The sequence below is a fragment of the Oryza glaberrima genome, chromosome 4 (assembly GCF_000147395.1).
Source record: "Oryza glaberrima chromosome 4, OglaRS2, whole genome shotgun sequence".
NCBI classification, from domain to species: domain Eukaryota; kingdom Viridiplantae; phylum Streptophyta; class Magnoliopsida; order Poales; family Poaceae; genus Oryza; species Oryza glaberrima.
Genome location: NC_068329.1, coordinates 20,833,525 through 20,846,583, shown reverse-complemented (window position 1 = coordinate 20,846,583; position 13,059 = coordinate 20,833,525). Strand labels below are relative to the sequence as shown.

At 43.4% G+C, this 13,059-nt stretch overlaps 2 protein-coding genes across 3 annotated transcripts; both read right to left on the bottom strand.

Annotated features, from left to right (window-relative positions):
* Window positions 1-357: 357 nt before the first annotated feature.
* LOC127771065 (protein FAR1-RELATED SEQUENCE 6-like) lies at window positions 358-4,885 on the bottom strand. Of its 2 annotated transcripts, none has more exons than XM_052296880.1 (3): window positions 4,581-4,885; window positions 916-3,373; window positions 358-808 (listed from the first exon to the last, which is right to left on the bottom strand). In XM_052296880.1, the coding sequence occupies exon 2, from the start codon at window positions 3,344-3,346 to the stop codon at window positions 935-937; it is 2,412 nt and encodes an 803-aa protein (XP_052152840.1). In that variant the 5' UTR covers window positions 3,347-3,373; window positions 4,581-4,885; the 3' UTR covers window positions 358-808; window positions 916-934. The 2 variants fall into 2 exon arrangements, with proteins under 2 accessions (XP_052152840.1, XP_052152839.1); XM_052296879.1 differs by having other exon boundaries at window positions 4,578-4,884.
* A 1,462-nt stretch (window positions 4,886-6,347) lies between these two features.
* LOC127769752 (uncharacterized) lies at window positions 6,348-10,632 on the bottom strand. The gene is made up of 10 exons (XM_052295379.1): window positions 10,403-10,632; window positions 9,975-10,031; window positions 9,709-9,810; window positions 9,279-9,355; window positions 9,047-9,170; window positions 8,723-8,787; window positions 7,621-7,690; window positions 7,047-7,122; window positions 6,829-6,919; window positions 6,348-6,749 (listed from the first exon to the last, which is right to left on the bottom strand). Exons 1-10 carry the CDS (start codon window positions 10,455-10,457, stop codon window positions 6,627-6,629), a joined length of 840 nt encoding a protein of 279 aa, XP_052151339.1. The 5' UTR covers window positions 10,458-10,632; the 3' UTR covers window positions 6,348-6,626.
* Between the last annotated feature and the right edge of the window lie 2,427 nt (window positions 10,633-13,059).

Below are 13,059 nucleotides of genomic sequence, written 5' to 3'. Positions count from 1 at the left end.
TCATCTGGAGGCTTGATGCAGGAGAATAATATACACAGGAGTTCTTGGAGCCGCGTCAAGTGTCGTATCTGTGGCTGTTACGAGTATAATCGGGCAAGTCAAAACATGGCTTGATAATTGAGTCACCTGGGCCAACTCCTTAGGGTGAAGTGAAGTATTCTACGCACCACGGATGCTGAAATACAATTCCTGCCTTCCTGGGTCAACTCCTTGTATCGGTAATCTACAATTCTACATATGCTTGCTGAAAAACCATTCTCATAACATGTGAACGATCAATTTTCAGAAAACTGAAAAACCATTCTCATACCATATGCACGATCGATTTTCAGTATGACAAGAAATGGTGAGCTTGCATACGATGAAAATAATGCTCAGGGCTCAGTGCAACAGCCAACGGCATAAGATGAAACTAAGCATTAGTGGTTGGCCATAAAGTTCAGTGTGATTACATCATTACATAAAGTGACAAACTCCAGAAAGGAAAGAAAATGGTACTCTACCAACCAGCAAGGGGTACTGCTACGCTACTGGTAGTCTTGGTACTGCGCTGCTCCAGGTCGCAATCCACATGAGCAGAAACAGAGACTAACATTCCTAAGCTGCACTACATACATAATACATTACTTTCCATATCAATTTACAGTAGACAGTCCAAAGCTGCACGGACAGTTCCAAGTCAAGGGGGATAATTCACAGAAAGCATTCAGAGGGGCAGATCATCCTGCAGCAGGAGACGATGATAAACCATTATTACACATGGACAGGAGGGCCTGGTGCAGCTTGTAGGACTAAATTTGAGTTAGGCCTGGAACAAAAAATACGGGGTAAGGGCACGATGAGATTATCTGAATAAATCAACACCACAAAGCAAAGTACAGCACAAAAGGAGAAGCGGCAAAGTGAAGCGCTTACATAATCAGTATTAGGAACATCATTTGTTCCCCTTTCTTTTCTTTCTCTTCCTTGTGGAGTTGGAAGCCACATCACCCACATTGGCTGCTGGTGCTGGAGGTGGCACTGCAGGTGCTACCACTGGTGGTACTGCAGGGGTGAAAGGTGGGAAAACCATCGGATGTGGGTGCATTGGTACCAAAAACATTCCGGCGGGCACAGTTGCCGAAGTAGGCGCTATAGCCACCATTGTTGGCGTTGCCTGCATTGTTGTAGATGTGGCCACCGCGACTGTCGCCACTGTTGTAGTCGCAGGTGTTGAATCTGATATGCCATTGCCCCCATCCTCATTGGATGGTCTTGAAGACTTGCCATTTCTCTTACCAGTAGAAACTGGACTGTCTCCAGGCCTTCTATCTTTTCGAGATTCCTCGAACTTCCGTACCTTCTCTTTGGCTTCTTTCATGACCGACAAAACATACTCCATTGCATCAGGGTCCGTTGCTCCCATTTCCACAATGTCAGCAAAGTACTGGTGACCATGCTTGTACAGATTGTCCACTTTATCTTCACGGGCATTTTCCGGTTTTGTGCCCTTCCCTGTAGCTTTGATCGCTTTTGGTGAGATGGGAGTTTCCTTGGATTCCTCGGGGCATTTGTAGTCCTTCCTCCAGCGATCGAGAATATATTTATAAGGTATCAGCATCACAAGTTCCTGTCTCAAGACAGCAAGAGCATGGCTACACAAAATACCTTTAAACTGGAAGGACCTGCAGATACACCACACCTCTTTCTCAGCACTGTTATACATCACTTTGTAGTCATACTTCCTCTCCTTACCAATGACGGTCACAGTGTAAGTCACTATTGATCCATTCCTACTGACTTCAGTGCAAGTCACGTTCATCAGCTGCTTCAAGTGATCTTGGAACTTCTGAAACATATTTATTGTATAAACATTTGCAAATTGCTCCTCAAAGAGTAGACCAGACAAGACTTGAGGCCTTTGCTGAAATGAGCGAAAATCATCATACGCTTCTCGGTCAGACCTAAGCTTCATAGCAGTATCAAATTGTTCAATAAATGTCTTAATTGTGGTCTCTGGTGTAATGTATCCATCAAAAAAGGCCTCCAACCGCTCACTGCGGCGAACAGTGGATATACCAGCCCAGAAAGTATCCTTGACATATGCTGGTACCCATTTTGCCCTCTCTTCAAATAAGGTTGTAAGCCAATGATTATCATGAAGGTTATACTGATTGACCATCTCAACCCATTCCCTCTCAAAATCAGTTGATGTAATAGTGTCGAAGACTACCTTTTTCATTCTTAGGCTAATTGCCTCCTTATCCTCGACTCTTCCAGACATTTCAGGAAGCTCTTTCATGATATGCCAAAGATTGTATCTGTGACGAGTATTTGGAAATACCTCAGCAACAGCTTTGATCACTGGTCTTGAGTGGGTGGTAATAATTGCTTCAGGTGATTTATCATTCATACATTTTAGCCATTTCTTGAATAACCAAGAAAAAGTCTCTGGAGATTCGTCCCCAAGTAAACCGCATCCCAACAACACAAATTGCCCATGATGGTTGATTCCAAGAAAAGCAACCAATGGAATGACAAATTGGTATGTCAAATAAACAGTATCAAAGCAAACAACATCACAGAAGTGCTGGTATGCAGCTCTCGATCTAGCATCGACCCAGCAAACATTCTTGAGCCGACCTTCATCATCCATGTCCCAGTTGTAGAAAAAGTTTGAATTTTGAGCTTGCATCTTATCAAAGAAGACCAAGAGTGCCTCAACATCACCCTCTGCAAATCTCAGCTTTCCAGCCTTGCCTGCTGCTTCAATGGAATAATTTGATTGTGAGAAGGTTTTTTTCACCATGAAGTCTTTGTTTTGGTTGGGTGGCCTGCCTCTGCCAGAGTGAATCTTTGGATTCAATCTAGTCTTGGCATTGAATGGGCGGTGCTCCCTCTGCCAGTCAGGGAGATCTTTAAAGCACATCATGAATCTAACCATTTCAGGATTACATGGATGGTTATGCTCCAGCTCAACAAAAACTACCTCCCACTGGTTTTCAGTTGTGTTATACTTGACTACCATCATTGCTTTGCAACCAGTCTTTGCAACAAGCCTCCTTCGAGCTTTGAGACCAGGCTTGATCCTAGCAATGCCGCCTTTGTAACAAACAAATGTTGCACGGTATTTCACCCCATCAACACTATGGGAAGTCCTCTTTGAGACCCCGAACCCTGCACGGTAGCCATATTCTAAGTAGAACCGATATGCCAAATCGGCTGTCTCAAAAGTCATGCCAACTTGAGGGCTTGTAATATCATGCTTATCCAAAACAGAATTGTTGTTTTCAAAGGAAACAGAGGTGTCCCTGAATTGCAGCTGCAGGCTGCTCTTTGCATATTGATCGCTGTGATGGGTGTCCATCACATCTGCACTTGGGTAATCAGAAACCTATATCGAGACAGAAATTGAACACCCACGAGAGTGTAAGCATCTTGGAATACAGTACACGAAACAAAATTGACAATAGATCATAAACATGTAATTTTGCTGATACAACTGTTATTGATAGACCATAAACGTAACTTGTAATTACTAAATATGACATGGGGAAATGCAAATAATTGGTATCAGCATCTTGAATATATGACCAATATATGTGCCTAAAATTATGGGGCTGACTATATATAATTGGTAAGTTTTTTTTTTACACTAAATGGTATCCCATATCTTCTCCTCCTCCAATAATGTAAACACCATCCCCCAGCCATCACTCAACGCCGCCCCTGCTAACCAATCTCCACCCCTGCATACCCTCTACCTTAGAGGCGTCAGGTCGCCGACAGCAAATCCATCCCCAACTGCTGCCACCTCTACAGACGATGCACCCCACCCCCTCCCCTCCACTTTGCCTTCCTCCATATCCCACTGCACCGATCCATCTTCCTTGCATCCGCTGCCCCTACGCCACCTCCTTCCCCATATCCAGCGGCTAGTGCTGTCATCCACCTCGGAACTTCTCGTTCCCCTTCGTCCCTGCTGCTGAGCCCTCCCACTGCCCTCTCCTGACTCAGTGACTCTGGTTGTGCCAGTACTGCCCAGACCTCCCTCCAAACCCAGCAAACTGCCCCCGCCCCAACCCCAAATCCTAACTTATCATCCTCGCCGCTGCCTGGTCCATGAGCTTGTCCGAGATGGAGGGGAAGGGTCACTGAAGCACGAACCATGGAGCGGATCAGAAAGTAAGGAATTTGCAAGATTTTGCCCCCAATTTTCATTCCCATGTTCAGCCAATCCATAAAATTAATTTGTAATCAGCAAATCAACTAGGTATTATGGGAAACTCCTATATATCACTAAGTTATAATCATCAAACAAGCTCGGTCATTATGGTAAACTCCTATTTACCACTAGAGAATCGACGAGACAATGCCAGGTTGGGTTTCATCGGATTCATCCCTCTAAAAAGTGCGGAGCCAGGAAATTTTGGAGCCTGGGCAAGCCCTCAAGCAGCATGAGACTACGCGAGCAAGGTTGAGAACCGCAATCGTTTCAGCAATCTTCTCATTTCTAAAACTACTAGTAAGGGTCAGTACCCCCAACAAATCAAGCAAGGGAAAAAGGGGGAGATGGTTAGGAGTGAGCAGCAGCTTACTGCCTTAGCACTGGGGACTGGGGCTGTAGCCCGCGACTTCGCCTTCCTATAGCTTTTGCCCGGGCATCGCCGAACGCCGCGCCCACCGCGCGCAGCCTCAGCGCGCGCGTGTGCCGCCCTGCTCTCTCTCCCGTTCCCGCTTTGCCGCGGGAGCCGAGCCGACTGCCCTCGGCGGCACCGCCGCCTGCCGCTGCCGCTCTGCGGCCTCCGCCGAGTGTACGGTCGCCGGACGCCGCGCCGGTTAACTAGGGTTTGCCACGCAGCGTGGTGACTCACCACCGATGGGTAGAGCAGTGGATCGGGCCTAGCAGCAGCGGGGGGAGGGGACAGGGGAGTGCGTGTGTGGGGAGACGGGGGGGAGTTGATGACGTCAGCGACGGCCCAGGCTCGAGGTGGAAGCCCATGGGCTGGAGCAGCAGCCCACGTCTCTGCCTCCACTGGAGTCCGCTCGCCTCAGCCCGCGTCGGAAGGGTGCGGCCGCGGCGCGCGGAGCCTTTGGTGGGACATTTAACTTTCTTTTCTTTTTTTTTTCCACTTTTAAGAGGTGGCAATTAAGAATTTACTAGAGAGGACTAGGAATCGGACGCCCATGTCAGTATGATGTCATCAAGCATGTATGTATGCAAAATTATTTTAAACTATTTTTTATCTTAAATTATTTGTCCAAATCATAATTCGTTTGCACTATTAAATTCGTTACAATTAAATTTTTAAAACAAGACCACACATGGATATATTCCAATGAAAAAAAATAGTTTATTATTGAATTATTTTTAAATGTTGCACGCTGTTCCACCAAGTATATCGGAATTGTTTCACTGGGTAGATCGAAAATGTTTCAATCATTTAAATAGGGCGTTGTTTCACCTTATATAAAAACAATGTTTCAGCAAATAGCGAAAGAATGTTTCAAGTCACTGCAACATTTGATCCATACAAAGTGAAACATTATAAGTATACTTTTTTGTGGAAAAAAAATAAAACAAATTCCCTTAATAGAGAGTTTCCATAATATATGGGTGATTTGTTGCAAAATAATGTTTCAATTCACTGCAACATGAGATCCATACATAGTGAAACATTGTGAGTACACTAGCTAAAACATTTTTAGTGGAACAAAAAATGAAACGGATTCCCTTGGTGGGGACACATGGCAGCACGAGAGCGCGTGGGAGAGACATAAGGATATAAAGGGCATCCGATTTCTCGCATAGAATCGGCCGTCCGGAGAGAAGTATTTCTGAGATTTATCACTCATTGTCTATGACATGTGAGTCCTCATGTATCTATGACACGTGAGTTCAATGGTAATCTTTTATCACCACTCGTAATAGTGGCAAATAAGTTAATTATTCCTCTGGAGGGTGCAACGGGCAAACTAATGTAGAGCAATCTAAGCATCCAAAGTGATTATACTCTATTTAGCACATAATCAGTTGATTGACAAAAAAGCTAGGTCATTTTACCTTTTTGTTTTCAGACGTAGTGACTTGCCTTTCGCCATCTAGTGTGATACGTCATACGAGTACTTTTTAAATACCGGGTACAGAATTACCTGTCTAAAATACCTAGAGTATAGACTATTTGGAGTAGCACCTATCCGCACGTACATACATGTAGACTATCTGTAGTAACACAGACTATTTGGAGATAATAACAGACACCGGGCCTCCGGAACATCTTAGAAATGTTCTCAAATAGGAAGTGTTGAAGCTCACAAATAACATTAACAACCATTTCAGATTACTCTAGTGACCCAAGGCCAAGATGTTCAAGGAAATTGGTTGGTACGATACAAATCAGTAGGATAGTACAAGACTCTTTGCTCAAATACTTAAATACACGCCTGCAATGCTACATTTCAAACCTAACAAAGTTGAGACTTGGAGTAAATTTGTTAAACAGTTAATTCCATTAGCTGCACGAATGCTTCTGAAGCATAAACAATGCTTTAATCTGAAAACCTCAGCTTTCCCTCAATAATATGAAGCGCCTTGCGAGGTCTCGATGGCGAAATCAGAACCAAGTCATACTATAAATAATATGGGATCACGTTCCTTTCCTTGTGACCCTCCGGAACATGTCTTTGATGTTCTTCGATTCTACCTCAGCCTTTTGTTTCTTTGCTGGCCTCCCTTTGCTTGACCTAGTGCTACTACTTCCAAGCTTCTCCTGCGTTAACACGATTAATAAGCTTATAGCACATGAGCTATCCGGTGTAGAACACCCTGATCATCTTCAAGGAGTTTACCTCAGCAGGGCGTAAAGGTACAGGAGAATTCTCTGCACAGAAGGAAGCTTCGCTAGTTTTGTTCGCTTCAATGATCTCCTTGATATCCAACCTGTGGAGAATGCAATGTACCAATGTGAGCATAGTCGATCGGATTTCGCTCAGAAAAAAAAATGCATAGTCAATTAAAAGTCTGTACTGAACTAAAATCTTCAACATAATGCAAGGAGAAGTCTTACTGCAACTTCTTGCAGAGTAACGTTAACCATGGTTCATCGTTCAGGTATTCGCGAATTATTTGGACGGCATCCTTCACTGTAACCAAAACAATGGAAACCGCTCCATTAGAACAATGATTTACATTTTCATAAAATTCTTGAGTTGTGCTTCAAAAGTAACTCAGGAATTTAATCCCTGTGCAATATCTTGAATTGAAGTTACATAACTTTAGTTAAAATGTTTAAAAATAATTTGATATATCCCTTTCTTTAGAGGAGATCCACCTCCACAAGCAAAATCTCCTTTAAGTTTACTCAGACAATTTTGTAATGCAAAGTGGATTCACTAATTAAGGTTGGGACAAAAGTGATCCAATAGGATGTAAATCACACTGACGATCCATTTTCAAACAGTTTTTATTACCATATAATTGTGAAAGTTAGCAACGGTAAAATGTTTATGTACATTTGGATATCAGTTGATAAAACACTCATAAAAATAAACAGAAACATAAGTTTACAAGGAGCTATATCCTTCTTATAATAGACTAATACAGTTGTATTAGACTTAACAAAAAGAGTTGCAGCAACATACATAATTCTTTTTCTCCTTGGGCAGCATAATTTTTGCCTAGCTTGGGGAAAACCTCTTTTAGATTGTGAACCTGTATATGAGATTCATAAGAGTATTTTCGAAACTACAGAGTAACAAGTGAAGTGAGATCAATATGATTCGAAATTCACAGGCATGAATATTAAGTACAGCTAAAGGACGTATCAAAACATAAATTATGAGGGCACATGAACTGGTATGTTCTCATGATGCTACCAAGACAAACTGTTATTTTGAATTTGCAAGGCAGCATAATTTTTTAAAAAATCTAAGTGATATCCCAAAGTGGCATTTGTTTCTTGCAGATAACAATAGCCATTACTAGGTTAATCATGCAAAAATATTGTATGATGTTTTGAGTTGCATGTAGCATGTGGCAAAGTGTTGGTACAGCAGATAGCAGTGGTGTTATAGTGGGCACAACACATGCTAGCTATATTTTTGCAAGAACATAGTTAAATGAAATTTATGAAGTAAAATTGTTCAACTGGAAAATGGCAGGAAATATGCAACAAATAAACAGTACTGGAACACACCGTACATTATAATGGTTGTAGAAGGTTGTAACATAAGGTAGGCAGAATGCTACAAACAGCAGTCAAGGAATAGCAGCCACTACCCTCTGACACCTATTTAGGGACGTTTACAAGAATGACCATGTGCATTCATGTTCTTAAATATATAGGAAATTCACTAGGGTCCCAATTCATGCTTTATTTATCATCTTCAAAACCAAAGTGAACTTAAAGACTAATGTTTGGTGCACATAGTTTATATACAAATATAAATTAAAACATGGTGTGGAAGAATTAAGTTTTAGCCCATCAACATTCTCAATGTTGTGCTCAGTTTGTTGGATTGTTGCATCCTTATTCAAGGCAAACAGTCTAAAAACAATAAGATGCCTCTTTTCCTAACCCACATAAGCAACATTCCACCCTAACTTCATGTTAGATCCTTGCTTTTGTAATATGAAAAGGACAAGTAAAGATAAAAGGTGGGTTAGCTTCTGATAAGAATAAGTATCAGCGGAATAGCATAGTGCAAATCGAGTTAGTAGATGTAATTACTGACACAAGCTAACCTTACAGCACAACCAAGATAAGACCTTGGAATCGTCCAGCCTAAAGAACTTCACATTAGCAACTTCTGCAGGAAAGAAAACATCCATGAGAGATGGTTAAGTAAAACTTCTCTTCCATGAAAACACACAGGAAAGCACGGATGAAACATAAACATCCATATCCAATAAGTGTTTCAGTTCAGCAAGGTAATGAAGCGGTAAAAATGCACCGCACAATCACCGGACTACAAATACAAGTAGGCAGCATTCTGACAGCAGTTTGCTATAATATTTAACTACATATAACATTTAACTTCAGAACAAACATACAAGTCAAACATCTACCTTTAACTTCACAGACCAGATCAATATGGTTTCCTGCTATACCCATGAGGTGTTGATATCCAGGATATCCTTCAACATACAATATTTCATCCAGTTGCCTAAATTTTCCTGGATCTTTACCATTCTGCAGCACAGTAAAGCTGTTGAGGGACTAGCTTTTCAAATTTTCAACAGGCAAATATGTTGAATGTGAACCTCATATTAGAAATATTTCTGATTTGATTTGGCATACCGACATACGTGCAGCTTTCAAAATTGGTAGAAGAATAAAAATGGGATCAACAACTGTGCAGTAGTAGAGGCTGCCATCTACAAGAAGTCAGGAAGGACAGCAGGTCAATAAACTCAGGTATTGAATTTCTCCGCAGTACGATATTTTTCAAAAACTTTATCTGGAATAGATTGTGCCATTTGGAAGTTATTTATGTTGCTGTGTTAGAACAAGAATAGCACCACTCCTTTAACAACATGTCTGTCTGATTCCATATTTTAATTACTTGCTAACAAAATCTAAATGGGTGATTTCAGAGGCAGGGCAATAATTCCTATCAAAATGTCTTCCTATAGCCCACACAAGATAATAATAGACAAACCTTACCATAAAGGCAAAATACAAAGTTTTTCTTAGAAATGACAACTGCATAGCTATGTGTCTGCCATACCTTCACAAACATAATCACCCAAGAACCAAGATCCAAATCGCTCCTTAAACCAATTGAACTCGTGAAGTTGACCGTCGATGAACAGATACCCTGTTTCTTCATCTGTTTGATGATGAGGCAAGAGTTAACGCAAAACTGTTGAATGCTGATAATCTACTTCTGCATGGCTATTCTTCAGATGCTAACAGGCTACCAAATTAGTCTACATTACTAGTGCAGATTTAATAACCGACAAAGAAAACAGAAGCAAGGAGGAATAAGAGCACCTGATCTCGGGTGGCGGAGAGACAAAACATTCCCTTGACAATTGCCATCAGAAGGACCTGCAAGGAAAACACAAAATGGGATGTGATTAACTGATTATACATTTATGCATGTGATGCTCCTCCATGTGATACACTTATTGCTCCGTAATCCAGTGTTTAAAAGACCCCCAAGGCCCAACCAAAAAACTCAGGCGGTAATCTTCAGTTCGCACAATTTTTAAGTCCGCTGGCATTTCGACCAAGCCACATAAATCCACCGAGCTCAAAGGAATCTTGAAAATTGAAGACGAAAACAAACTACTGCTACCAGATGCTTCCAATTGGGGATTTGGAATTAGAATCACTAATCGCACTACCGCCCTGAAACATGCGAGCCTAAACAGACCAGACAGCACAACGATGGCCGGGGGCGGAGGAGGGGCACTCACGAGGGGCGACGAGGAGGCGGGGCGGCGCAGCCAGGTCGCCGCACCACGACGCCATGGACAGCCCCGGCCAGCCTCCTCTCCGATCTCGTCGCCGGCGGTTCGTGGGCGGCTGCGGCCTGCGGCTACTAAAGTTGGCGCCGCCGGCTGGGAAGGGAGCGCAGCGGAGAGGAAGAGGATTATCGCGCGGTAGGGTTTTGGCGCCTCGCCGGCAATGCGCGCAGCGGGAAATGCCGGTTCTCTCCCCGGGGCCCGCGCCGTTTCTCTCCGCTTCCGCCCGCGGAAACGAAACCACATATCCCGAATTGGGCTCTGAGTAAGACGGAAATAAACATATCGGCCCATGGCAGCAAAGCGGGCCGAAAGAAGCTACTCCAGCAAAGCCCACTGAGAATCCCACGCGCGCAGCCCACTTCACATGCGGCAGCGCCCCCGGCTGGTCGGGTCGGGATCGGCCAAGCCTGCGCGACCGTCGTTATCGTCTACACAATTTTTTTTTTATTTTTTAAACTTTTCAAATTTTAAATTTTAAAACTAAACATTTTCAAAAACTCTAAACCTTTTGGAACACTGTCATGCCGGTCTATTTGGCGTGACAGCGTTATCTGGCCACGCCATCCTGCGTGGCATAACAAAATTATCACGCTCGTTGTATCTAGCATGTTGACATGATAAAAAAGTTTCAAAGTCTAATAATAAGTTTTGGAATGGTTTAATGTTTTTAAAAGTTCAAAACATTAAAAAAAATTCTCGTCTACACGAACGTGCGGCGGTACGCGTGACGCGTCAGCTCCTACCCATGCGGGGTGACCAAGACCCCACCCACGACTACCGACGAAGCACGTACGGCAACGCGAGCAATGTTCACCGATCGATCGAGTCGTTTTGTCGTGGGCCCGTTGGTGGATGAGCGTACGTACGTATCAAACGCACTCAGGCATGATGCATCCAGCTATGCAGCACGACGTCGTGCTCCGGCTTGCTCGGTGGATTCGTTTATATGTGCATATTGGCTTGTCGCGACGACGGACGACGGTGCGCCGTGCATCAGAATGGCCTGATGGCAGGATGCACTCGTACGCATGGTTTTGGATATCGATGGGACTAAATTAAGGCTACTTTGATTCAATGGAAATTTATAGAAATTTTAGAGGATTTTATTTCTATAGAAATTTTTCCTATAAAGCCCTTTGACTCAAAGGAATGAGCCTTATGGAATCCCATAAAATTCCTATGGAATGCCTCTTCTCATACAAGTTATGAAGGAATTTTAACAAGAGGTAGAACCTCATGGAAGAAATCTTTTAAGTCTTTATCTTTCCTCAAATTCCTGTGTTTTTCCTGTGGTCCAATCAAACGGTCATTCCTATATTTTTTCTGTGTTTTGCACTCCTCTGTTTTACACTTTCATTCCTGTCAAAATCCTATGTTTTTCCTATTTCTTTGTTTTTTTATTCCTGTGATTTAAAGAGGCCCCAAAGCTGGAGCAAGCGAGTATAATGTAGTATACGTACGTATGCGTGTTCCATCACGCACACCGTTTTGTTTGAGACCACCAGCCCTCGGCGTTTTCCTTTTCTTAATCGTGCATGATGAGGCGCACTACGTGTCTACGTATATCGCGAATCTGAGCTTTCATTTGGCCAAATTAAAAAGGAATATTCAGGCCGTCACGCTCACGCAGCTTTCTTTGCCACTGTGGAGGGTGGAGTGAGGGCAAACTAAGCATGCAGGATAGAGTGGTTGAAGGGGCATATCATCCTGATCGAAATCAATCAAGCAAGCTAGGCTCGATGGCATCATAAAACAGACGAGTATAGTTAGCATTGGATTCCTACATAATCATGCCATGCTGAGTGCACTAATCCGTGTCGTTCTCATCCTAGCAAAGGTTGGATGACTTGGAGTTGGATAGGATACTTGAACTGGTGACATTAGCCGGGCCCTTTCGAAAAAGAAGCATAATATTTTACGATCGTAGTACTGTACGTCGATGCAAGCGTGGACGCATGATGAGACGTTTTTTTATGGGGATCTCGCTTTGGTCTCTCCGGAAATGGAATTCCATCAATTTGACGCCTGGACACGTCAGCTTCCACGAGCTGACATCGTTGGAAAGTTTTTTGAGTGATCATATATTGCAGTTGCAGCTGCCCGGGCACGCAGATTTGGCCTGAGCGGATGACTTCACCTCACGATGTTCCACGACCGTACGTATGAACCGTAGATCCTCCCTGAACTCCTCCTCATCACGGCAAGGGTGTTACCGCTGTACCGCACTACACACAAGTGATCCGTAGCATTTGTTAAGCGTTCGTGCATCCTAATCATGGATCAGAATAAGCATATCTTTTTCTTCATCTTTTTTAGCGAATCACAAATTAAAGGAGAGCATCTCGATTAACCAGCCGAAAAGCCAGTGCCGTATCCGTAGCAATCGGCAATCAGCAAATTGGCAAATGGTGGCCGATATAATGGACAGCAACGTCGGTGCACCACCCAACACACTCGAAGGGTGATCGCTGTCGCGGACTCACAGTTGTCAACTCGTCGCCAAAGTGGCACAAGCGCACGCAGGCGTGCGGGCGTGAGTACGTACGCGAGTACGTGGCCGGTGGCCACGCTGCGCTTCACCACTCCCGTGAACCGAGGAACCAATA